General features: G+C 44.5%; 1 protein-coding gene across 2 annotated transcripts in view; it reads right to left on the bottom strand.

Annotated features, from left to right (window-relative positions):
- Positions 1-7,008: 7,008 nt before the first annotated feature.
- Myh8 (myosin heavy chain 8) overlaps positions 7,009-24,478 on the bottom strand; it is a 29,348-nt gene continuing 11,878 nt past the window's right edge. For both annotated transcript variants that reach the window (XM_052758339.1, XM_052758338.1), the window contains exons 16-38: positions 23,108-23,195; positions 22,908-23,025; positions 22,490-22,613; positions 22,255-22,391; positions 20,608-20,863; positions 18,185-18,427; positions 17,898-18,074; positions 17,674-17,819; positions 17,502-17,592; positions 16,842-17,231; positions 16,286-16,412; positions 15,844-15,962; positions 15,523-15,719; positions 14,579-14,762; positions 14,330-14,495; positions 14,064-14,188; positions 12,272-12,580; positions 11,054-11,257; positions 9,885-10,010; positions 9,628-9,798; positions 9,362-9,466; positions 8,647-8,742; positions 7,009-7,284 (exon numbers count right to left, since the gene is read on the bottom strand). In XM_052758339.1, the coding sequence (XP_052614299.1) occupies positions 7,135-7,284; positions 8,647-8,742; positions 9,362-9,466; positions 9,628-9,798; positions 9,885-10,010; positions 11,054-11,257; positions 12,272-12,580; positions 14,064-14,188; positions 14,330-14,495; positions 14,579-14,762; positions 15,523-15,719; positions 15,844-15,962; positions 16,286-16,412; positions 16,842-17,231; positions 17,502-17,592; positions 17,674-17,819; positions 17,898-18,074; positions 18,185-18,427; positions 20,608-20,863; positions 22,255-22,391; positions 22,490-22,613; positions 22,908-23,025; positions 23,108-23,195 (3,849 nt within the window). In that variant the 3' untranslated portion in view covers positions 7,009-7,134. The remainder of the gene's footprint in view (positions 7,285-8,646; positions 8,743-9,361; positions 9,467-9,627; positions 9,799-9,884; positions 10,011-11,053; positions 11,258-12,271; positions 12,581-14,063; positions 14,189-14,329; positions 14,496-14,578; positions 14,763-15,522; positions 15,720-15,843; positions 15,963-16,285; positions 16,413-16,841; positions 17,232-17,501; positions 17,593-17,673; positions 17,820-17,897; positions 18,075-18,184; positions 18,428-20,607; positions 20,864-22,254; positions 22,392-22,489; positions 22,614-22,907; positions 23,026-23,107; positions 23,196-24,478) is intronic.

The following is a 24,478-nucleotide window of genomic DNA, read 5'->3' on the forward strand; positions in this document are numbered from 1 at the left end:
ACCCCCATTTGAAAATTTCCAGGCACCTTATGTTGGTCACTTACACAAAGACCCATATTTAATGTCATAGCGAGTTAGGCCTGGGTACTGAAATCTGTGAATTATTTGAATTGTTAGAATAGTGACGGTGGTGGTGGTGGGGAACCCCCACAGCAATCCTTGCCTAGAGCACTGTCGTCCTTATCCACTCTTTGAGCAGAATTTCTCATAATTTGAAGCTCACACTGCTCCGAGTCCCACATTCCCCAAGAGTGCTCCCAAGGCACAAGCCATAGCTTCTGTGACAACCTTCAGAACACAGCCTGCCCTCTGCTTGTGAAGGTCAGCCTGGCGGAATCTAAGAAAAGCCCTGTTTTGGGTGTGATCCCTAAGGCGGGATGTTTTTCTCCTTCATCACGCAGCAGAGGCATTCATTTGTCTTTGCGGCCTCAGGAAGCTGCATCTTGGGGACTGCGGCAGCCAGGAGAGAGGAATCAAGCTGGTAAATTCCACTCTTAAGCAGGGCTTAAGGATCTGCCCCCGGCTGATTCTTCAGCTTCCCGCTTAGGAAAAAGTGACGGATAAGTCTGTAGTGAGGGTGCTTGGGGACACTGATACTGGTAACATGCGCCCAAACCTCTGCCTCAGCCAGGAGTCAGAATGTAAGTTCTACCCCTGACAGCTGCTGGGACTTAGCTCTGGAATCTTAATCCCCCGCTGAAAAGCTTGCATGAAAGGCAACAGCTTTTAGCAGCTGTGCTAATGGTCTCATCCATCAAATGGCGTTCTCCTCAGTCTTTCTATTGTCCGCCATGGCCCTCTCTTTGATGAGAAGTGGATATAAAATCTTAAGAGGCAGGTTATTTTTATTTATTTTAATAATATGAGCCTTGGAAAAATTCCAAAGTAATACACACTTGGAAAAGTAGGATCAAGCATGCTGAAGGGAAATTTTATTCAATAAAATTTGTTGGGCTGGGGAGGTGGCTCAGTAAAGTGCTAGCTGTGGAAGCGTGAGGACCTGATTCTGTTTTCCTCAGAACCCACGTGAAAAAGCTGGACCTGGGCCCAGTGACACCTACTTTCAATTTCAGTGCTGGGGAGGTAGAGAAAAGATGATGCCCTGGGCATCCCGGTCTAGCCAGTCAGTGAGCTCCAAGCCAGTGAGAGATCCTTTCTCCCCAAAATAAGATGGATGGCTCCCCACACTCAGCTACACCACCCAAAAATTTACTAACTCAAAAATAAAACGTTTAATTTAAAAATTGACCAAAATGTGTGTGTTTATTAAGAACAATGTATTTTGAAGTGTATGCATATATATTTATTTATGCATAATCTCTTCAGTAGGGTTATTATTGCTGTGAAGAAACACCATGACCAAAATCAACTTGGAGAGGAAAGGGTTCATTTGGCTTACATATCCTGAGCCACAGCTCACTGAGGGAAGCCAAGGCAGGAGCTCAAACCAGCAGGAACCTGAAGGCAGGAGCTGATGCATGGGCCCATAGAGGGATGCTCCTTACCAGTTTGCTCCTCATTGCTTGCTCAACCTGCTTATAAATAGAACCCAGGACCACCAGCCCAAGGGTGGCACTGCTGCAGTGGGCTGGGCCTTCCCACATCAATCACTGATTAAGAAAATACCATGCCGGGCGGTGGTGGCGCATGCCTTTAATCCTAGCACTTGGGAGGCAGAGGCAGGCGGATCTCTGTGAGTTCAAGGCCAGCCTGGACTACAGAGTGAGTTCCAGGAAAGGCGCAAAGCTACACAGAGAAACCCTGTCTCGAAAAACCAAAAAAAAAAAAAAAAAAAAGAAAAAAGAAAATACCTAAGAGGCGTGCCTACAGCCATGTTATGGAGGCATTTTCTCAATTGAGGCTCCTTCCTCTCTGATGACAAGCCTGTGCCAAGTTGACAAAAAAATCAACTGGCACACACATATATATGTACATGTATAGGCATGTGTATGCATATATGTATTCATAATTGTGTGCATGTATATATATATAAGTATACATTTATGCATATGTGAATGTGTGTGTATGCATATATACATACACGAGTATTTAAACCTAGCTAATTAACAAATGCATTAACTTCCATAGTTACTTTGGGGTAAGAACACTTGCTACCCATTTAGCGTTTTTCAAGAATACTAGATATTGTCACTAGCCATACTTACCATGTGGTGTGCTCTTTTGCTTTCTGTTGTTATGATAAACATCATGGCCTAAAGCAACTTGGTCAGGAAAAGACTTATTTGTTTTCCACGTCCCTATCACCGTCCATCACTGAGGGAAGCCAAGACAAGGAATTCAAGCAGGGCAGGAACAGTAGCAAGGGCCGCAGAGGAATACTGCCTACTGGTGACTTGCTCTCCATGGTTAGCTCGGCTTGCTTTTGTATACAACACTGAACCACCTGCCCAGGGGTGGGACCTCCCACAAGGGGCTGGGCCCTCCCACATCAATCATTAATCAAGGAAACGCCCCCACAGACTCGCCTACAGGTTTACAGAGGCCTTTCTCAGTGGAGATTGCTCTTCCCAGATGAGCAACTTGTGTCAAGAACACAGAAACGTAACCTGCACACTCTATGTTAAGTCCATTGAGTTTATTTTTCCTCGTTAGCAATAATTTTGAATCCTTTGCCCATCATTGCCCAGAAATCTCCTAAAATTTTAGGATAGAAGTCTTTATCTCAGTTTCAATGTTGTTACAGTTTCTTCCCATGTTTGCATGCACCCTAAAGACGTATAATCTGGATATGGATCTGTAAGCACGGTTTCAGATTTTGCTTTTTGGCGTGTTTTGAAACTTTCTCATGGTAGCAATCACAGATGTCTTACAGACATGTGATGGTCATACTTTAAAAATTTTAATTTATAAAAATTTAATGAAGTGTGAAAGCAAAACACATATCGTTGAAAATGGACTTTGAATTTTAATCATTTCCTGGACTGCTGTGTGGTACATTGCCCACTTGTGACCCTGGTTGGCCCAAAAATCTCAATGGAAAATAACCAGTACTCTGAAGTTCTCTAATAGGTTAGGTATGTCAAGTGTATTTTCACTTTAGCAATATTTTTGGCTAATGATAGGGTTTCCTGAGACATAGTCTAATTGCAAGCTGAGGGAAATCTACACGTCATCATTTAGAGTTGCTCAGGGGCGTGTGTGTGTACATGAAGGAGATGTGTATGCTAAAAGCTCCAGGATACTGGTGAAGAAATCAAAGCTCCAAATAAATGGAGATAGGCTGAAACCATGAATTGGGAGATGTGACCAAGTTGGTAGGTTTGTTGTAGTTCCTGTAGAAAGAATTCCTTTGTTTTTACATTCAGTGTACACTATCCTATTATGAATTTTCCCAAAGTTCTTGTAATTGCAGCATTTCCCTAGTGAAGATTTTATTTATTTTTATTCATTAATTTATTTTTTAAAATCACTTTATTGTCATGAACTCCCAAGTAAAAACATCACACAGATTAATAAAGCCACTCAAACAAACACTTGCCCAGTCTCCAGTGTGTGCATCCCAGTCTCCAGTGTGTGCATCCCAGTCTTCGGTGTGTACATCCCAGTCTCAGGTGTGTACATCCCTGTCTCAAGTGTGTGCATCCCAGTCTCCAGTGTGTGCATCCCAGTCTCCAGTGTGTGCATCCCAGTCTCAGGTGTGTGCATCCCTGTCTCGAGTGTGTGCACCCCAGAGAACTTCTGCACAGTTCCAACAGCCATTCTGAAGCCATAGAGTTAGGGTTTTACACCTTCACTGTCAAGTATATCTTTGTCGTCTTATCTACCACAAAAAAAGAAAAACAAAACAATGACATTGTCAAAACTAGAAGACCAATCAGCATTATATTTTCTTTCATGGGCTGAAGAGATGGGTCAGCCACTAAAGGCTAGGCTCACAACCAAAAATATTTTCTTTCAGGACTCATGTGTCTTGTTACATTTCATTCTTCCTCATCACCTAGTATTCCCCTTTCTTGGGGGTCACTTCTCATTTTATTTTTAATTTGGCACACATGCTTGTCAGGCATGAATGTGACATTCAGAGGCCACCTTGCAGGAATCTGTTCTTTCCTTCTATCACGTGGATCCGGAGAATTGAACTCAGGTCTTCAAGTTTAGCAACAAGCACCGTTACTCTGTGGTGCTATCTTGCTGCCCCAAACCTTGCACTTTTACATGTAACTTCAAACTTCTACAACTGAAACTATCACCTCCATCAAGATAATGAGCATGTTTACTAATCCCCAAGGTTTCCTTCTGTTCTTTTCAGTCTGCACTATCTGTCTGTGAACTGCACAAGCCCTCCCTCTGCATTGATAACCACTGGTCTCTACCACTGTGGTTTACATTTTCTGGGAAACTATATATTTGTGACGTGAACCTATGCATATGAATGAAACCATGCTTTGGGTGATAAGGCTGAGTCAGCACGGATGTCTTGAGACTTACTTTTGTAATTTCACTCTATCCTTTACTGTGGGATAAGAGTCACTCTACGGATACACAACAGCGTGTCTACCCATTTACCTGGGGATGGACATCTTGATTCTCTCCTGCTTTGAGCTTTTGCAACTTGTGCTGTGTGCATGTCCGCGCAAGGCTTCGTGTGGCTGATACTCTCATCTCTCTGGGGTAAGCAGTTAGTAGTAGAATGGTGGCGCTATAGGGGTTAGTTCTTAACTTAAAAAGAAATGCCCGACTGTTGGGTCATTTCCCACTGACTAACAGGTATGACAGGTCCAGCTCCTACCCCTGGACCACACTTGCAGTCATTTAACAGCTGTGTGGTGAGGTGTCCCTGGGGTTTGTGCTTTTCCTAGGGCCCATGCTGCTGAGCTGTTTCCAGCGCCTATTCGAGTGTCTATGTAAACATCATCTTAGTGTGTGGCTTCTCTCCTCGTTCTCTCTAACAGTGGCTTTCAAAGACAGAGGCATTGCAGTTTGAAGTCCAGTTCGTATTTCTTCCCCTTTGTGGCTCATGCTTTTGGCATTAGAGCTGAAAAAAAAAAATCTTCGCCTAAGCCAAGATCATGACGATTTCCTCTCCTTTGCTCTTGGTCATTTTTATGATTTTTATTTCCTCTGTGATCCAAATTTGTACTTGAGAAAATGACCGGTAATTTTTTTTCTCCTTTTCTTTCAAGCCTTTGCTGTTACTGTAGACATACCTGAGACTGTGGCTTGTGCCATTTGTATTGTAAAAATTGACGCTGATGGGGTGAGGGGCTGGGCAGAGTAGATGCTAGAAGGTGGAAGGAGGGCTGTGGGAAAGGCAAGCTTTGTTTAAATTGTTTTTTTTGCTCTGCTGCCTCCACACTGTCTGGATGCCAAACCCGGGCTGCGCTACACCAGCCGCCTTCCCTTTGTCACTCCTCTCTTGCTCTTTTCCCGCTTTCCTCATCCCCCCCCCCCCCCCCCCCCCCCGTCCCTTCCTCTTTTCCCTCTCCCTTCCTCCCTCCCTCCCTCCCTCCCTCCCTCCCTCCCTCCCTCCCTCTCTCCCTCTCTCCTCATCTAGCCCATCCTAAAGTCCCTTCAGTAAATATAGAATCGACGTTTTAATTATCTCCCAGTGCGTTTCCTCTGGTTTAATCCCTGGCCATTTTACAATCTTAGGTTTCACAGAGGTTCCTCTCTGGTCTGGTTTCCACCTGTGTTCCTTCCGTGCTGTTTTTCAATGCACCAGACGAAGAAATCCCTTTAAAATGCGTGTTAATATCACTTCACTGCTTAAAACCCTCTCAGGCTTTCCCACTGGCCTCTGAGTAAAGCCAGGAGGAAGGCCTTGAGGGCCTCCAGGGCCACTGAATGATGAGCCCCTGGACCTCTCATATTGGCTCTCTCCTTCTCCTGCAGCCACAGCCAGGCTGACTTCCTCACACCTGGAGCAGCTACAGTTCCCTGATAAAGGGTCTTGGCATTTTCTGTTCTTTCTGTCTGGAAAGGCTCGGTCCCCAAACACTCAGTATGCCTTGCTCTCTTGTTCCTTCAGGTCTTTGCTTGGATATGTTCGAATGGAGAGATCGTCCATGACTATGTCTCTGTAAAATGCAACTGTTTCCCTCAGTGTCTAGATTTCCCACTTGCACTGATTTGATACATTTCATAGGTACTTGTTTATCACTGTCTTTTTTTCCTTATAGAGTGTACATTCCCTGAGGACTGTTTGTTCTCTGAGACACCCACAGAATTTAGGGCAGTGCCTGGCTTATGATAGATGCACGATATCTAGAGAGTGCGTATATCATTGAGTCTTTCTAGAAAGCCACCCTCAGAGAGGGGCCTTCAGAGAGGGATTTCCTTAATGCTTTGTAGCAATCCAGAAATATTTATTAAAACAAGATCTGGGCAAGCATGGTCCTGCAGTTTGTACTCCCAGCAGGAGGGAGGCTCAGGCAAAGGGATCTTAAGTTTGAATCCAGCCTATGAAGCATAGGGAGACCCTGGCTCAAACAAAAAGCCATACATGACTGATACTGTGTGGGAGGGAGCTTCCGAGGTCAAAGTCCAGAAAAGGCTTCTGGATGGCAGAAAGCTTCTTGTGCCTATTAGTGCTGGTCAACTTGACATGAACCAGAATCACCTGGGGAGAGGGACCCTCAATTGAGGAACTGCCTCCATCCGATTGGCTTGAGGGCATGTCTGTGGGTGGTTCTGGGTTGTTTAAGAAAGTAGGTAGAGTAAACCATGGGGAGCAAGCCAGTAAGCAGGGTTCCTCCATGGTCTCTGCTTCACTTCCTCCCTTGACTTCCTGCTCTGGCTTCTCTCACTGATGGACTGTGAACTGTAAGCCAAACCCTTTCTTCCCCAAGCTGTTTTTGGTCAGTGTTTTATCATGGCAACGGGAAGTGAACTAAGACAGCTCCACACAACCAATATAATAATAATAATAATGATGATAATAATAATAATAATAATAATAATAATAATAATAATAATAAACAGCAGCTAGGTGAAAACTGGCTTTGCCAGTAAACAATTTTGCAAATAAAAAGGAAGTCTGGGTTGATTTGTAAATGTGCTGTAGTTTTTATTTAGTCAACAGTAGGGTGAAAACTCAACACAGTGAAGCGAGTGACCCGAAGCAGCGCATTCTGCGCGTTTCTTCAGCCACTGGGCAGCCTCGGGAGGAGGCGCTCACTCTGCACTGATTTTGGTGTGAACCTCCCGGCTCTTCACCCGCAGCTTGTTGACCTGGGACTCGGCGATGTCAGCCCGCTCCTCGGCTTCCTCCAGCTCGTGCTGGAGCTTCCGGAACTTGGCCAGGTTAGAGTTGGATTGTTCCTCCTGAGAACAGAGAAGCGTTCGGCAGTTAGATGCCGTGGACCTCACTATAGTGTCACCAGGCCAGGTCGTCTACAATCAGATTCCCCTCTCATGTGCTGTTGGTCGTGTCCGACCTCCGACGTCAACCCAATCTGTAACTCCAGTGACAATTTTGACTTAAAGGAAGGAAAGGAGAAATTGTTTTCAGGTGGAAGAGACCAGACTTCTGTCAACCTGCTTACCACCTCCCTGTTGTTTTTTTTAAAGATTTGTTTTTCTTTTATGTGTGTAGGTGTTTGGCATGTGTATCTGTGCAACATATTCATGCGGTGCCCAGGGAGGCTGGAAGAGGACATTGGCTCCCCTGGGAATGTAGTTAGATATGGTTATGAGCCACCGTGTGTGTGCTGGGAATTGAACTTGGTTTCTCTGAAAGAGCAGCCAGTGCTCTTAACAACTGAGTCGTCTCTCCATCCCCTTGCTTACCTTTTTTGGTGTGTCTCTTGGGTGGAAAGGAAGAAGAGACCCAGGTACCCTCAGAGACCTCAGTAAGTAAATGCTGATAAAGAGCTTTGGAAATCCCACTAGACACGGCTTTCCCCTTTATTTTAAGACTGATACAGAAGAGAGAGAAAAGTGGGCCGAAGATAATAGTTGCCTCTTTTTGTGTGGCTGTTACTATTTGTGCCCTTTCTTCCTTCCTGTCACATACATCTGGAGGAGTGGGGGCTGGGCACTGCGCGCGCGCGCGCGTGCGCGCGCGCGCGCGGGGTGTGTGTGTGTGTGTGTGTGTGTGTGTGTGTGTGTGTGTGTGTGTGTGTGTGTGGAGTGCAACTGGAGAATCTTCCAGCATCATTTCTTTGTTGTTTGGTCCTACAGAAGCCAGGGCCTCACAGCACTAGCTGTACCTCTAGCTCTTCCTCTAGCTCTTCCATCGTGTTCTTCCGGGTGCTGGGATAGATGCTGGGAGGAAAGCCTCACTTATGGAGTGAGTCCACAAGTCAGCTGGGTGCAGGGAAGTCAATGCTTCACTTTCGGGAACACTTGAGTTTGTGTATGTGGAGAGACAGGAATTGTTCATCCCGGCATTAGTGATTCTGTTGTGTGTTTGTTGCTACCGGTTAAGGCTGGATATTTGGAGCTTTCTCCTTCCCCAGCCTTTCTGCCTAACAATACACATCTCCTCTTGAGGCCGAGTCTACAATTAACATGGGAGTGTGTACATATATATTTGTAAGATTGCAGCCTTCGGAGAACACATGAATGGTGGATTCTTAGTGTGTGCCTTTCTTCCTCACCAATACATGTTTTTTTGTTTTGTTTTAAAACACGTTTCTCCCTAACAGAAGCCTGCTTCTTTCTCCAAACCTCAAAGACACTTACAGCCTCCTCAGCTTGTCTCTTGTAGGATTTCACCTTCGCCTGCAGCTTGTCCACCAAGTCCTGCAGCCTGAGCACGTTCTTGCGGTCCTCCTCGGTCTGAATGTTTGAAAACAAGATACACACTCAGCCCAAAGAAATATGTTTACCTGGTGCCCAAATAAGTCGCCGATATGCCAGAAGGGGGTCCTATATGCCGGCAGGGGGACCCGAGGATGAACTTGACCAACCTACGCTATGAACAGTGGTCACATTTGTTAAACGTGTGCTGTGTCTAGTTGGTCTCTGTACTAAAGAATTTTATACATCATCTCGAATCCTTGCCCTGCTGTTCTGGGAGGAGCCACTTTAGGACTGACATCTAGTGTACTTTGCGTTAGTGCGTATATTCTTTTCTCTCTTACGCCACTTTCCCTCCTTATCCCCCCCACTGCCCAACCTCCTTCCCCCCCCCACCTTCCTTCCTCTTACTGGGGATCAAGCCCATGTGAAATCCATATAGTCTACCACTGACCTGCAGGCCCTGTTCTGTGTTGTTTTGTAAAGGCTCCCCTCACCATCCTAGCTTGGTGTCTGCCTGTGATGAGCAACTCTGCCTTTATTCTTTACATACATGCAGTTAACATGTACATCTGAGAGTGCCCCCGGAGGAGTCACCAGGGTCTCCCTTTCCCTTTGGGCACGATGCCTGTACATTCTAGAAAACTATCCCTCTTACCTGATAGGTTAGTTCCTTTACTCTTCTCTCATGTTTCCGTAACCCTTTAACAGCCTCGGCATTACGTTTCTGTTCATTTTCAACCTCTCCTTCAAGTTCACGGACCTGTAACCAAGAAAGAAAGCTGTATCACTTCCTCTCCAGTCAGTGCTGGGGATGTTAATTAGCCTACGGTCCTACTGCAGGTGTGGCCAGGGTTCTTGACCCCATGATGATAAGAGTGTGCCCCTTTTACCCTTCCAAGAATTAGGGATGAAGACACCCACCCTGGCCTCCAGTTTCTGGATCTGCTTCTTGCCGCCCTTCAGCGCCAGCTGCTCAGCCTCGTCTAGACGGTGCTGCAGGTCCTTCACCGTCTGCTCCAGGTTCTTCTTCATTCGCTCCAGGTGGGCGCTGGTGTCCTGCTCCTTCTTCAGCTCCTCCGCCATCATGGCGGCCTGAAAAGCAAGTAAATCAAGAAAATAATGAGGCCTGGTGGTGGCAGGCAACACAGGCGTGAGGAGAATGCGTGCATGGCACTCACATCAGTAATGGCTTTCTTGGCCTTCTCTTCTGCATTGCGTGACTCTTGAATCACTTCTTCTACTTCGCCCTGGAGTTGTGAAACATCATTTTCCAACTTCTTTTTGGTGTTGATGAGGCTTGTGTTCTGTTAAAAGATAGTGGAAATTTATTAGACTTTCAAGTTTCCCAGTTGGGATTTACAAATGTTCTATTTTTGTCTAACCCAGGAGACCCAATGCCAACTAATGTGAAGTATTCTGTTTGGTGCAAACTTGTAATCATTTGCATGGCTGGAACCTCCCTCCCTGTACTCAGTCCTTTACTGCTTATCTGACTTACATAGGAGGACCTCTGAAGTTTTAGGAGTGTCTGTATTGACAGGGTATGATGGTACATGCTTGTAATACCAGCAGTCTGGAGGCTAAGGCATGTGGATCATGAATTTAGGGCCAGCCTATAGGAAGACCCTATCTCAAGACAACAACAATGAATGCTGTATTAGTAGTCATTTGTTATTTGTTCTTTCTTTTCTTTGATTTATAGAATTCTATTTAAAAGGTTGGGAATAATAGTTTTTTGTGTGTGAGTGCATGGCACTGGAAGTCTATCAAAAGAATTGTGTGTGTGTGTGTGTGTGTGTGTGTGTGTGTGTGTGTGTATGGCGGGCAGGGGAAATCTTGTCCTTTGGGGGGATTCTGAATTTGTATTATGAAAACATTTTCTTAAAATTTCAACCCAGTATTCTCGAAGGAGAGTACTTGGAAAGGCTGGAGTGTGGTTATTTTGGTGTCACAGAGATCTTACGAGGGGCTGCTGCTACATTTAATGCCTGAGCAAGAAGGGATGCTAAGTGTCCTGTGAGGCGTGAGAACAGTAAACACAGAGCAGCTGAACTCCAATGTGCCCCTGATAAGTACTTCATGAAATGTGTTTCAGTTTGGAGTCAAAGACATGTTTTCTCAGTGTTATTCTTCATGATTTTAAATAACCCCCCAAAGCCTAACCTTATTTCTAAATGCATAAACCTTTTCTGGTAGAGAGTCTAGAAAAGAACTAGAAATGCACAACAAAGGCACCTCTTGCCCTGTCGTAACTGCAGTGGTGGTTTAGATACAGCCCCACCCCTGGTTCTATGTACATACCTACGCTCTAGGCTCCTCCCTTAGCAGCGCACCAGCATTTGCTCACCTGGGTGTGCAGGAGCTGCACACGCTCACTGGCATCCAGCAGCTCCTGCTCTGCAATCTTCCTGCTCCTCTCTGTCTGCTCCAGCGTGGCCCGCAGCTCCTCAATCTCAGCCTGCAGCAGGTTGGCTCTGCGCTCCACGATCGCCAGCTGTTCCTTCAGGTCCTCCTGGCCCCGGAGAGCGTCATCCAGGTGCAGCTGGGTGTCCTATAAGTTGAAAAATATCTTGACTATTCTGAAGAGGAGATGAACACCTAGGAAATAAGCTCCAACAGTGTATCCGTGCTAGGAGCAGGAGGTGACTTGCCTGTCATTTGTATGAGCTTAAGGATAATGGTGGCATTTGCTTGGCGTGTGAGCAAATTATCAAGAGACAGATTCTCACTCTGTCTCTACCTTTATCTTGTTGACTGTCACATACATGTCACTGTTCTTTATCACTTATAGAGCATTTTCTGTATACCCCACATAGTACTTGATATCTGCTATTTCATTTGGTCCCCACTGCCATCCTTGAGGTGGGAAACTTACTCTTATTATGTGCAAGTAACTTGCCTGAAATCAGAGAGCAACAAAACTAAGATTCACCCTCAGGCCTGTTTTGTGGAAAGCCTGTGTATTTTCTGTCTCGCCATTTCTCCATCTTTCGACTCCTGTTTGTTCGTCTATACATAATTTCTGGAAACTATTATGTTTTAGACATTTTTTAATTGTCATCCTTGGTGCATTCAACTGTATAATTTGGTAACTGGGAGGGGGGTGGCTATGATAGTCAGTGTTCATTGTCAACTTGACAGAATCTAGAATTACCTGGGAGAGGACAATGGGCACGCCACAGGGGGATTGCCATGACTATGTTAATTGATGTAGAAAGACCCACTGTAATCGTGGGCAGGACCATTCCCTGGGCAGGGATCTTGGACTGTATAAAATGGAGAAGGCCAGCTGAGCACTAGTGTGAGTTCATTTCTCTCTGTTCCTGATTGTGGGTCAATGTCACCAGCAGCTTCAGCCTCCCCCTGCCTTGACTCCCCTGCCATGACGGACTGGACCAATGACCTGCAAGCCAGAATAAACACTTTCTCCTCTTAGTTGCTTTTTGCCAGGGTATTTCATCACAGCAGTAGGAAAAGTAGCTAAAACAGATTGCTTAAGAAGTTAACTGTGAGAACGGAGACAGGTGTGTTCTGTGACTCAGCTCAGCAGCCAACGGATGTCTACCTTCAGGATGCCCTGTGTGTTCCTGTAGTTCCTCAGGCTCTCAGCAGCCAAGCGGTTGGCGTGGTTCAGCTGGATTTCCATCTCATTCAGATCCCCCTCCATCTTCTTCTTGACTCTCAGAGCATCGTTCCTGCTCCTGATCTCCGCATCCAGCGTGCTCTGCATCGTCTCCACAACTCTAATGTGGTTTCTCTTGAGCTGGTCAATCTCCTCATCCTTCTCAGCAATCTTCCTGTCAATCTCAGACTTGACTTGGTTCAGCTCCAGCTGGATGCGCAGGATCTTTCCCTCTTCATGTTCCAGAGATGCCTTAAGGAAACAGTGATCAGTCAGCACTGAGTGGAAGAGAACTCGAGTGATTGGCATCTACTCTGAGTTTGTGAGGCACTCTTATTGCTGTACTCTGGTTGAATTTTAAAGTTAATGTAGTTGTCCTAAGAACTTATAAGGGGGATCATTTTTTGCTTATCCAGTCACAGATTATATAAGTCAGCTCTGTAATAAAGTACTTTGCACTATCTAAAGATTCATGACAATACTAACAGAGTTATCTGATTAATTTTATATGTAGTATACATAATGTTTCATAAACTATGATCTTCATGTGTGAAAACACTAATCTGGCATAGAAACTCTAAGTTTTAAAATAGTTTTCTTTTCTGATTATATATTGCATACTCATTGTACAATGTGGGGACAATGTATGAAAACAGTTTTCCATTGTTCCTCACGGAGAGACAACTATTTTAATGAGGTACATTTTTTTATACTAATTTTTTTAGACAGGCTGTCTTGCTTTGTGGTTCAGGCTGGCCTTGGGCTCATTCATGATCCTTCTGACCCCCTATTTCCATCTAATTGAAGTTGCATATGCAAATTTAGGTCTTGCTTTTTAAAAGCAAATATTTGTGTCTATCACAAATCCTTCTGCACATTAATAATACTTTTGGAATCTTTTCACTTATTCATTTGATCAATAATTCAGAGAAGGTGAGAGAGAACACAAAGGTCAGAGATAAATCTGTGGGAGTTTGTTCCTCTCCTCCTACCACGTGGGTTCTGGAGACTGAGCAGAGGGCATAAGTTTTGGCGGAAAGTGCCGTAACCCACGGAGCCATTCTGCTGGGCCCTTTTGGTCTTTTAGGTGAGATTTTGCTATAAAGCTTTGGCTGGCCTGGGTCTTACTATGTAGATCAAGCTGGCTCTGATAATCCTCCTGCCTCTACCCCCATGTGCTGGGATTTCAGGTATGTGTAACCCCTCCTGGCCTACTAGCCATACTTAATTTTTATTTGGAAATCTATTGTTCTACATTTTGCTTACTTTTTTATTGGACATCTTTGTCTTAAAGTTTTAACTCTTTTTAAGATGAGCTTCTTGTGGTAAATTCTAAGAAACCAAATTGATGGGTTAGAGAATTTGTGTTTTTCTCAAATTTATTTTTTGCATACATGTTTGTGTGGATGTATGACGTGTGTGTGTAGGAGCTCCTGGAGGCCAGAAGAGGGTGTCTGATCCTCTGGAGCTGGAGTTACAGGTGGTTGTGAGCCACAGATGTGGGTCCTGGGAACTGTACTCAGGTCCTCTGGAGGAGCAGTAAGAGCTCTTACCAGCTGAGACATCTCTCCAGCCCCAGTGTTGGCATTATTAATCACCTAATTGCCCTGTAAACAAAGGTCCCATATTTAAATTGTCTCTGCTCCATAGTAACATATTCAGTTCATGGTACCATTACTCTGCTTGATATTTTTGTGTTTGTCTTTGATTCCCCCCATAACAGAGTACCATGTACCTCTGCTTCCTCTAAGGCAGCCTGGATCTCACATTTCTCTTGTTCTACTTGTTTCTTTATTTTCTCCAGCTCATGGATATGCTTCCCTCCCTCTGCGATCTGCTCCGTCAGGTCAGAAATCTCCTCTGTGGAAGAAGAGATGAGAGGAAGTGGTGGGAACGGTGGCAACGTGGGAGGGTCCAGCCAGGGCTGAGTAGGACTGGGAAAGTCAGCAACATGGGAGGGTCCAGCCAGGGCTGAGTAGGATCGAGAAGGTCGGGACTCACGCTGCAGATTCTTGTTTTCTCTCTTCAGAGTCTCGAGTTGATCCAGAGACTCCTCGTAGGCATTCTTCACCTTGAACAGCTCGGTGCTGAGGGAGCGGGACTCTTTCTGGCAGGACTCAAGCTCAGCCTGAGTCTCCTCATACTTCTGTCTCCATTCTGACAGAACCTAAAAAGCCATAGACTGTCAGCCAGGACAGGGAGAAGAAAGGCCACATCAAATTTTTGTGAAGTTTAAGCAGGCTAGACTACCTTGTCGAAGTTTCTCTGCTTCTTGTCCAGGGCGGCGCAGGCCGCGTTGGTCCTTTCCACATCCAGCATGAGGTCCTCCACCTCGTTCTGCAGCCGCTGCTTCGTCTTCTCCAGGGAAGCACACTTGGCGTTCACGGCTTCCACGTGCTCCTCAGCCGCCTGCAGACGCTGAGCCAGCTTCTTCCTGAGAAATTAGCTAGACTGTCAGGATCTGGCCAAAGCCAGGAACAAAATGATAACTACTATGGTTCCTTCTTGCTGTCCTGTCCTATATCGGCAAAACCATCTGCTTTCCAAAGGAATGGTCACCAGACTCCTGTTCATGAGTAACAAACTGGTAGAAGTCCAAAATGGTAGATATTTGGACTCCATGAAGTTCTGGGAATGTTACTGGAGTCCCACAGGCTGCTATCAGCGCTGGATGCCTTTATACATTCAGTGACCTTCTGATTCCTTTCATGATCCCTGTCCCCAGAGAATAGCTAATTTGTTTAAATAGTATATGTTTGGACAGTCTAAAGAGAGAACACAGTTGATAGATAATCTGGACAATTCATGCAGCAGAAGCAAAGGCAAGTTTGACTTTCATTTGAATGATGTACATTCTTGCTTCATTCCCAGTGGTGTGCCAAGGCCACATCCTTAAGACACAGAAAACTCCTTTAAACTTGACCCCCAAGAAGGTGCATTAGACCAATCTAAGACATTTTGTACAGTTTAGAAACTTGACTGTAAGTTTTAAGAGAGATGTCTATCCAATCAGAGCTTAAGAAGATGACCTCTGGAATCAGAACACCAGCCGTCTCTCTAAATAAATCTCTTTAGATAAATAGTGGCAGTGACGTAACATTGCTATGACAGCTAAATGAGTGCATGGATGTGAAGCAGGTGACACAAGAATGGAGACCACTAGGAAAGGCAAAACTTCAGTGCACACCACATACTTGGCCTCCTCCAGCTCCTCCGTGCGCTGGATGGCGTCCGTCTCATATTTGGTCCTCCACTGGGCCACCTCACTGTTGGCCTTGGACAGCGCCCTCTGCAGCTCAGCCTTGGATTCCTGCTCCTCCTCATACTGCTCCCGCAGCAGGTCACAGTCATGGCGGGAGGACTGCAGGGCGTGGGCCAGCGCGTTCTTGGCCTGCAGAAGGGACGGAACCAGTGATTTCAATCCATAGATCCTGTAATACTTACACACCTCAAGTAGAATATAACTGGGCATTCTCAGGTTTAGTTTGTCAAGAAAAATCTCTGGTCAAAGTCACCTTGGTTTCTTCCTCAAGCTGACGCTTCAGCTCCTCGATCTGCTGAGTAGATGCCTGCTTGCTTCTTGACAGCTGAGAGACTAAGGCGTCTTTCTCATCTAACTGTCGGGAATACTCACCTAAGAACAGTAGAATCAGGAGAACTCATGGTATAGCAATGAGCCGTGTGTATGTGCATATATTTTTTATTCATTTCTAGACATTGTTACAGAAATGGAAATTAGCAAAAAATAAAAGTCAAAATGCAGATTTGCAAGCCAATTGCCACAGGAGTATAACAAACCTGTCTTCTTATTTTTGTCTCCCTGCACCTTTGTGGACTGACTGCCTTGAAAATTTCTGGCAGTTTGTTGATTTCCCTCTAAAAATGAGGGTTTTGCTGCATAGTGAGAACCCCTTTCGTGCAGTGCAGGATGTGGGGAGCCGGAGAAGGCATCCCTACCTGCTTCCGTCTGCAGGCGGGCTCTCTGGGCTGTCAGCTCGTTGATCAGCCGCTGCTGTTCCTCCTCCTTGCTCTTCAGCTCACTCACCTGGTCCTCCAGAGTGCGGCACATCTTTTCAAGGTTTCCCTAAGGATCACGTGACAAGGAAGAATCAAACACTGAATATCGGCAGAAAAAAAAAGATAAACCACAATTCTTAAAGTGTTTAAGATGTTTTAATATTAAGAGAATAAAATATATTTCAAAAATCATTGAGATATGAGTAGAAAGTTATGACATTGGTGCTTTGGCATGTGCCAGAACTCAACATACATGTCACATTGATTGTTGGAAGCTACCCGTATATCCCAATGATGTTGACACTCACTTAAGTGGTTTTAAGTCATCTTAGTGGGTTATAGTCAGTACTTTTAGAAAACGAAACTACAGGAATATATTAGGATGGAAAATATTTGAACAAATACTATAAAATGCCTGCAAACCATGTTTGATGCCAAGAACAATGGATGCTGTTTTTCTGGCTCATTGCCCTCGTCTAGAGATGGTGTTGGGTACCTTGGCTTTGGCGATCGCCTCTGCATTACTGCTAAGGTCGTCGATCTCCATCTTTAGCTCGCTCTTCTCCTTCTCCAGCTTCTGCTTGACCCTCTGCAGGTTGTCGATCTGCTCCCCAAGCTCTGCCATACTGTCTGCGTGCTTCTTCCGAAGAGCAGCTGATGTGGCTTCATGCTGCAGGGTGGCCTCCTCCAGGTCCCTGCGAAGTTTCTGAAACTCAGTTTCCCGCTTCTTGTTTAGCTCCACCTGAGCTGATGTGGCCCCGCCGGCTTCTTCCAGCCTCTCGCTGATCTCCTCCAGTTCCCGGGAGAGGTCAGAGCGCTGCTTCTCTGCTTTGGCCCTGGAGGCCCTCTCTGCCTCAATTTCCTCCTCCAGCTCCTCAATGCGGGCCTGGAAATCAAGCAAGTATGCTAACACATCTCAAATTCATTTCAATTTTAGTGTTTTTTGATGTATAGAAAAACAAAAAGATGAGGGGCTGGGCATGGTAGTCCATGCCTTCTATCCCAGAAATCAGGATGCTGAGCCAGGAGGATTGTGAGTTTGAGGTCAACCTGGACTACATAGTGTGGCCCTTTTACAACACACACACACACACACACACACACACACACACACACACACACACACACACACACACACACAAGTGAGATAATTCACCTGCAACTCTTTGATCTTCTTCTGCAGCTGGATTTCTACTGCTTGCTCATCCTCAATTTTGCTTATCAAATTGCTGATTTCAAACTCCTTCCTTTAGACAGAATAGCAGACATATTAATATTTAAATTATTTGAAAGATGGCATCACATAGAAGTCTTTCTGGAGCCCCTACTTTTTAAGCTTCTCATCAAGTTGCTGTTTGTCATTTTCTATGTCCATTGTGGATTCTTGGGCCAGTTTCAGGTCCCCCTCCAGTTTCCTCTTGGCTCTTTCCAGGTCCATCCTCAGTTTCTTTTCTTGCTCTAGCGACCCTTCAAGCTGATGGGGAAGAGAAATCCGTTACAATTGAAATGCATTTAAAGAAATACTTCAAAAGGACATTGAAAATGTGCTTACATCATCCACTTGCTGTTCAAGCTTGCTTTTGGCTTTGCTCAGAGTATTGACTTTGTCCTCCTCTGCCTGCAGGTCATCCAGGGTCTGCTGGTGGGCCTCTTGGAGGGCCTTCTTCTCCTTGGTCAGCTTGGCGATGGTTTCGTCCAGGCCTGCCATCTCCTCTGTTAGGTTTTTCACCTTAGGAAGCAAACATGCTTTGCATTACATGTTATGTTTTAATAGATTGGCTCTTATGTTTTACTTCATAATTTAAAAGGGTCATAACTTTCCATGTATATATCTCATACCTTGTTCTCTGTGGCATGCTTCTCCTTCTCAACCTTGGCCAGTGTCAACTCAAGGTCATCAATGTCTTTCTTCAGCTCTGAGCACTCATCCTCCAGCTTCCTCTTCTTGGCGGTCAGCTCAGCGTTGATCTCCTCCTCATCCTCAGCTCTCTCTGTCACCTCCTTGATTTTGGCCTCCAGTTGGATTTTATTTTTGATCAGCTGTTCACACCTTTCCTCGGCGTCAGCCAAGCTGTCTGCTTCCTGTGGATTCATTAAGACACTTAGTCTGTTCCTTATTTTGAAACTTACCTTTTTGCACAAGGTGTTTAATGTTCATCCGAATTCTATTGACTTTCTCAGCATGAATATGAGAGCACCTTTAATTGAATGTTTTATCTGACTTAGAGCCATGCAACTAATTAAAAAGTGAGCCTGGATGTTTAGAAACAAAAGAGCGTACACAATGATTGGGCCGGAGAAGGTATGACTGTAGAATTGTGTGCAGAACAGGAGAAAGATCTGCAGACAGGGCAGTGAGAAGCCTGGATTCTTGTCTCCAAACATCTATAGGTGTTGTCTTGGGCAAGTTGCTCTCCCCCAGTTTTTCAAATGTAAATAAGGAGGTTCTAATAAATCATTTCTGAGAGCTATTTAGTTGTTAGAGTAAGATGTTGATTTAGTGACATTGGTTAGTTTTGATCTCAATCATTTCTTTTTCAAAGTACTAGTTGTCAAATAGAATTAAAAATAATAATAAAAATAAAAAGTAAATTAAATACATTTTCATGCAGCAGCATTTTTAGTCCATTCAAACATTTATGATGGTCCGTAACAATACTACAATGGTTTGAAGTTTCCATTTCTATTTGAAGAATTACCTATTATCCTCAAAATGAATTTCAGAGTATATAAGAACAAGTAATTCTGGGAAATTATACTGCTCCATAAAATTTTGTAAGTAACTAATTAAAGGACTCAAAAACTCAGCCAGGAATTTACTAGATTCCCCTGCCCTGGGGCTTTCTCTGCCTCCTTCAGTGTTTGTTTTAGCTGAGTGTTTGAAGTGGCTGAGCCCAAGGATGTCTCAGGTTCTTGTTTTTATCTTTAATAGTGATACACTTGTTAGTATTTACTCTGACTGATCCACCATGAAGAGAGACAGAGAGGATCCAGTCTTAAGCATTTGAAAAACTGTCCTCACAATTTCTAACTTTGTTGGGCTTTTTGAGTAAGGAAATGGGAGGTTATGTCTGGCTGAATTGCTGTAGCTAAATTCTCTTCCCACCTGGACTCCAGCTTCCTCCTGGACTCACCAGCAGTGCCCTTCAGAGACTCCTTCACACTAATGGAAGAGTTGGGGAGGATGCCATGTCTTCCAGGGTAGTAGTAGTTCAGCTCCAGGAGATGTAAATATGTATATTTATTAAGTTAAATCTCAAGAGTTGAGGAAAGGAGGGATGGTTATCTTGATTTCTTCTTTTTTGGCTTTTTGAGACAGGGTCTCTCTATGTAGCCCTGGCTGTCCTGGAACTCACTATGTAGACCCACTGGCCTTGAACTCCCAGAGATCCACCTGCCTCTTCTTCCAAAGTGCTGATTATCTTGACTTATAAGACAGTCTTAAGCACTTGGATTTTTATTTATTTATTTATTTATTTTGGTTTTTTTTTTTTTTTGAGACAGGGTTTCTCTTTGTAGCTTTGTGCCTTCCCTGAAACTCACTCTGTAGCCCCGGCTGGCCTTGAACTCACAGAGATACGCCTGCCTCTGCCTCCCAAGTGCTGGGATTAAAGGCGTGCACCACCACCGGCCAGCTGCACTTGGATTTTTAGATAGAACTATCCTGGCAGATTTTATTGTTGTTTTTGTTTGTTTGTTTTGCTGTCTTGTGTCATGTGAGGGACTAAGCCCAGAATTTTGAGCAGATGGGAAAGTGCGGTTGTACTAGTGGGCTGTATCTCTAGCCTTTTTTTTTTTCTATTTTATCGCTGAGGCTGGCTTTGAACTTATAGCCCAGGCAGGCCCTGAACTTGGGATCCTCCTGGCTCAGCCTTTGGAGTAGCTGACATTAATGGCCTGTACTAGCAGGCTTAGCTCAGAATTATATTTTTAAGGCTGGGACAGTGCAGCTGAGCCAAAGAGGCAAACTATTGGAGTAAGACTTGGGGATTTAGCTTTGAACTACTTTCTTCAAAGTTGTTAAATTTTGTGATGTGATTGAGTCTTCCCTTTCCCCTGTATAACGTGGAAGTAATTGTAGCTTTCCTCCTCAACACCATACTGAAAGGTAAGCAAGCTACTAACAAAATAAAGCCACCCCACCCCCCAAAAGACCTTTTTTTTCCTCAAGAAAAGTCCCATGTTGTAAGAGATAGTCTCTGGAAGGCCAGCCAGAGTCACTATAGCATGGCGATGTGATGTGTTCACATCAGAGCACTCACAGATTGAACTTGGAGTTGCAGGTCATTTTTCTCTTTGAGGAGAGTGACCATTTTTTCCTCCAGCTCCTTCCTCTTTGCCTCCGACTTGGCGAGCTCATCTTTGGTTTTCTGGAACTCTTCCTTCATGGTGGCCATCTCCTTCTCGGTCTCTGCACTCTTCAGCAGGGGCTTGATCTTGAAGAAGAGCTTCATCCAGGGCCAGTGCTTGACATTCATGAAAGCACGGACATTGTACTGGATACAGAACAGGGCTTCCCTGGAACGTGGGGAAAGATGGTGTAATCGTTCCATTGGCAGCAATGTGGTTGACATTTATGGCAGACAATAGGCTTTTCCTATACCGACACATGTTCATTCTCACAACCAGAGTGATGGAGTCCTCAGTATCGCTACTTGGCTAATATGAGTGCTATTCCTATGGAACAATTGAGTGTTCTCAATCCCTGGTGATCTGGCAAAGACAGGCTGAGTCCGGAGGGTGCAGACTGTGTTGTCTGAGTGACCCCTGCCACAGAAAGAGCACACGCCTCTAAGAGTAGTGGTGGGGAGATCATGGCCATTGTAATTGGATTCTGCTGACCTGCTGTTGCCACCTATCTGTGAGCGGCAAGGTGAGGGGCCATACAGTTGAATGATTTGCCTCACCCCAGCTCAGCCACTCTTTCCTTGAAACCTTTCCTTTTTGATCGCCACGGAATTAGCCACTCTTCTCTTGTCCGTGTTTTCAGATAATAAACTGGATTTTCTAAATGCTTGGAGTGACTCAGTCCTGCCAACTCAATAAGTCCATTAACATTGGAAGGCCTTTTTAGCAATGATTAAACTCCAAAACTGTTATATTCACATTAGAAAATTGAAACGGTAATATTGGTATAGTTCTTTAAATGGTAGCAAGGAGTTCTTTAAATGGCAAGGTTTGACTGGCTTATAGCAACATGTAGGTATCTTTAAGTTTATTAGCATGCAGGTTTTATTCCATTTCTATTGGTTCAGTTGCTAGGCATTCTGACTCTGAAAAGGCAGATACCATGACACAAGCTATGATACAGATAGATTAAAAAAAAACAAAACTCTTGTAATGCCAACCTAAAAAAATACAGATGAACCAAATGAGCAGAATGTGTGTGGGGCTAGTGGCTAGAGCAATGTATAAAAATGTGTAAATAAGCTGTGTGAAGTTAAATTGGGAAAGAAGAAAAGGGACTTGTGACGAGGTAGATATGAGTGAGGTACCAGGGTCGGCACAGACATGAGAATAGAAGGTAAATGAGTTGTTTAGAGAGGCTGGGAGAGGCTGGGGGAGGCTGTGTGGTTAGGTATGAAAGATATAATGGGGAATAGAAGGCCTTGACAACCAAGCAAAACAGCAAGCAAAGCAGCCTGGGTTTGTTGTGGGATACAATGGGGATCTGGGAACAGAGATGTGGGGTGATGAAAACCACGCTGCAGACTGTTTCTGTGTGTGAGATAGATGGGGGGTGGGGCAGGAGAGAAGTTCGGGGAAGTCTAGCCTGAAGACACTAAGGTTGACGTGTTATAGGGGTGAACGCTCATGATAACCAAAGAATGAAAGTATCAGTGCATGAGGACGGCGGATGGAGAGTCCTTGGGGAACCTTGTGATCCTGCTGATGTGCATAGCTGTTACCTCCTCTGCAGCATCTTCTGGTACTCCACTCTCATTAGGTATCCCCTACAGACGGCTTGTGTTCTTGTTATAATCTGGGCCAACTTTTCATCTCTCATTTCTTCCAAGAGACCCAGGAGGCCAGCTTTGAAGAAAACCTGGAGGAACAGAAAGTCACGAGTCATCCCCATACTTCAGCAAGACACAGAAGTGGTTGTGAGTACATGGATCGGGTGTACAGGAGTCACAGCCATACCTTGGTGTGCCCAAATTTATACTGGGTGTGGTCAATATCAATAGAGCCCAGGAGCTTCTCTGAGGCCTTCTTGCTATCGATGAACTGTCCCTCTGGAATAGCACTTGCATTTAAAACTTTGTATCTGTTCAGTTAAACACAGAAGGAATGGTCAGAAAGGTGTAATCGCTTACCCAGCTGTCACCAAAAAGAAGTACCTGTTCAAATCCCAGAACAAAAACGGAAGTAGAGATCTGACGATTCTCTAAGACCAGATTGTGACCTAGCCTATTATTCTATCCTCTATCACAAGACTGAATTATTTGATTTCTTATTTGTGTAATTATGCTAAGTAGGAGACCTGAAATATAATGGGCAAAGTACAACTAAGATGATAAATACTGATAGTGTTCATCGTCATACAGCAAAGAGGACTGACCTCTGTTTAAAGTCCCCATACAAGATCCTGCTGGGGAACCCCTTCCGGCAGATTCGGATGCCTTCCAGCACCCCGTTACACCTGAGCTGGTGCAGGACCAGTTCATGCTCCATGGCACCTGCAGAGAGAGAGAAGGAGTTAAGTCCCAGACACTGATTTTCAGATTGGTCCTAGTTTGTTGTTAATGCTCTGTGTCTTACCGGGAGTTTTAGTTTCATTGGGGATGATACACCGTACGAAGTGAGGGTGTGTACTCCTCAGGTTGGTCATCAGTTTATTTAAGTTCTCCTAGAAAGTGAGATAGAAGGGTCTTGAGAAAATTGTGTTTTGAGTTTCTTTTTCTTTTTGGGGGGGTGGGGGAGGAGTGGTAAAAATTATACAGCACACTCTTAGCTACTGGACATAAGCTTATGAGGCTTTAACTGCTGTGTATTTTGAAGGCTTCAGTATTTAACTTGCTAAACGGCCAGAAGGCCAAAGTACTAGAAAGAAGTTCGGGGCCGGGCGGTGGTGGCGCACGCCTTTAATCCCAGCACTCGGGAGGCAGAGCCAGGCGGATCTCTGTGAGTTTGAGGCCAGCCTGGGCTACCAAGTGAGTTCCAGGAAAGGCGCAAAGCTACACAGAGAAACCCTGTCTCGAAAAACCAAAAAAAAAAAAAAAAAAAAAAAAGAAAGAAAGAAGTTCGGATTACCAAGGTATCCATTGAAACACCTAGGTCCAGATAGCGAAGTCAGTAGCCTCCATACACAGGCAGAATTCTCAACCAGCACCAGAAAACAAAGACTACAGGCTCTCTCTGCCACTAGGGAGTCAGCTGACCCTATGCCAGTCCATGTCTCCCTGGGCCTCATTCGAAAACAGGGAAGATGGTCTCGGTGGCCTCTTCCATTTTTCAGCACTCATAATGTTCACAGTAGTTAGCAATTCTCAGTGAAAACCTGGCTTAGCAATCATTCCAATATTTGCTGTTCTTTTTAAATCATTCACAGCGTCTTCTAATTTCTTGTTTTGTTTTTTTGAAGAGTGTAAAAGTGTGAGACAATATAATTTTGTGTGGGTGGATCTTGGGTGCCTGAGAACATTTTTCATCTAAAATATATGGGGGAGTTATTCTAAACAAATGAAGTAATTGATTATGACAGAGAATGTTTCGCTCAGCTGTGGAGAATACACATGCAAATATCTTACATATGCTTTTCTCACATCTCAGCCACTAGGAAATCGAAACAAATAACATGACTATCTAAGCCTGAAAACACCTTTACAGACAAGTTTACAAAGCAACCATCTGTTTTGTTAGCTAATGCAGATTATATTGAGATGGGAAAAGGATAAGAACAAATTTCTGGGGTAGGTCAAAGGTCATAGATCACACCTGCATTTTAGTTTTGAAAGCAATGAGGCATAAAAATCCTCACAAGCAGTCCTCAGAGTAGACATCTTACATGCATCCCTCAAGAAGAGCCTTGCCATGGAAGAATTATACTTGCATTATGGAAATGTGCAAGTATATAATGGAAAAGCTACACTATTTTGTAAATAGAAGTATTATTCTTTTGTAGCTAACTGT

Source organism: Peromyscus californicus, unplaced genomic scaffold (genome assembly GCF_007827085.1).
Source record: "Peromyscus californicus insignis strain IS unplaced genomic scaffold, ASM782708v3 Scaffold_3__1_contigs__length_106647218, whole genome shotgun sequence".
In the NCBI taxonomy this organism is placed as follows: Eukaryota; Metazoa; Chordata; class Mammalia; order Rodentia; family Cricetidae; genus Peromyscus; species Peromyscus californicus.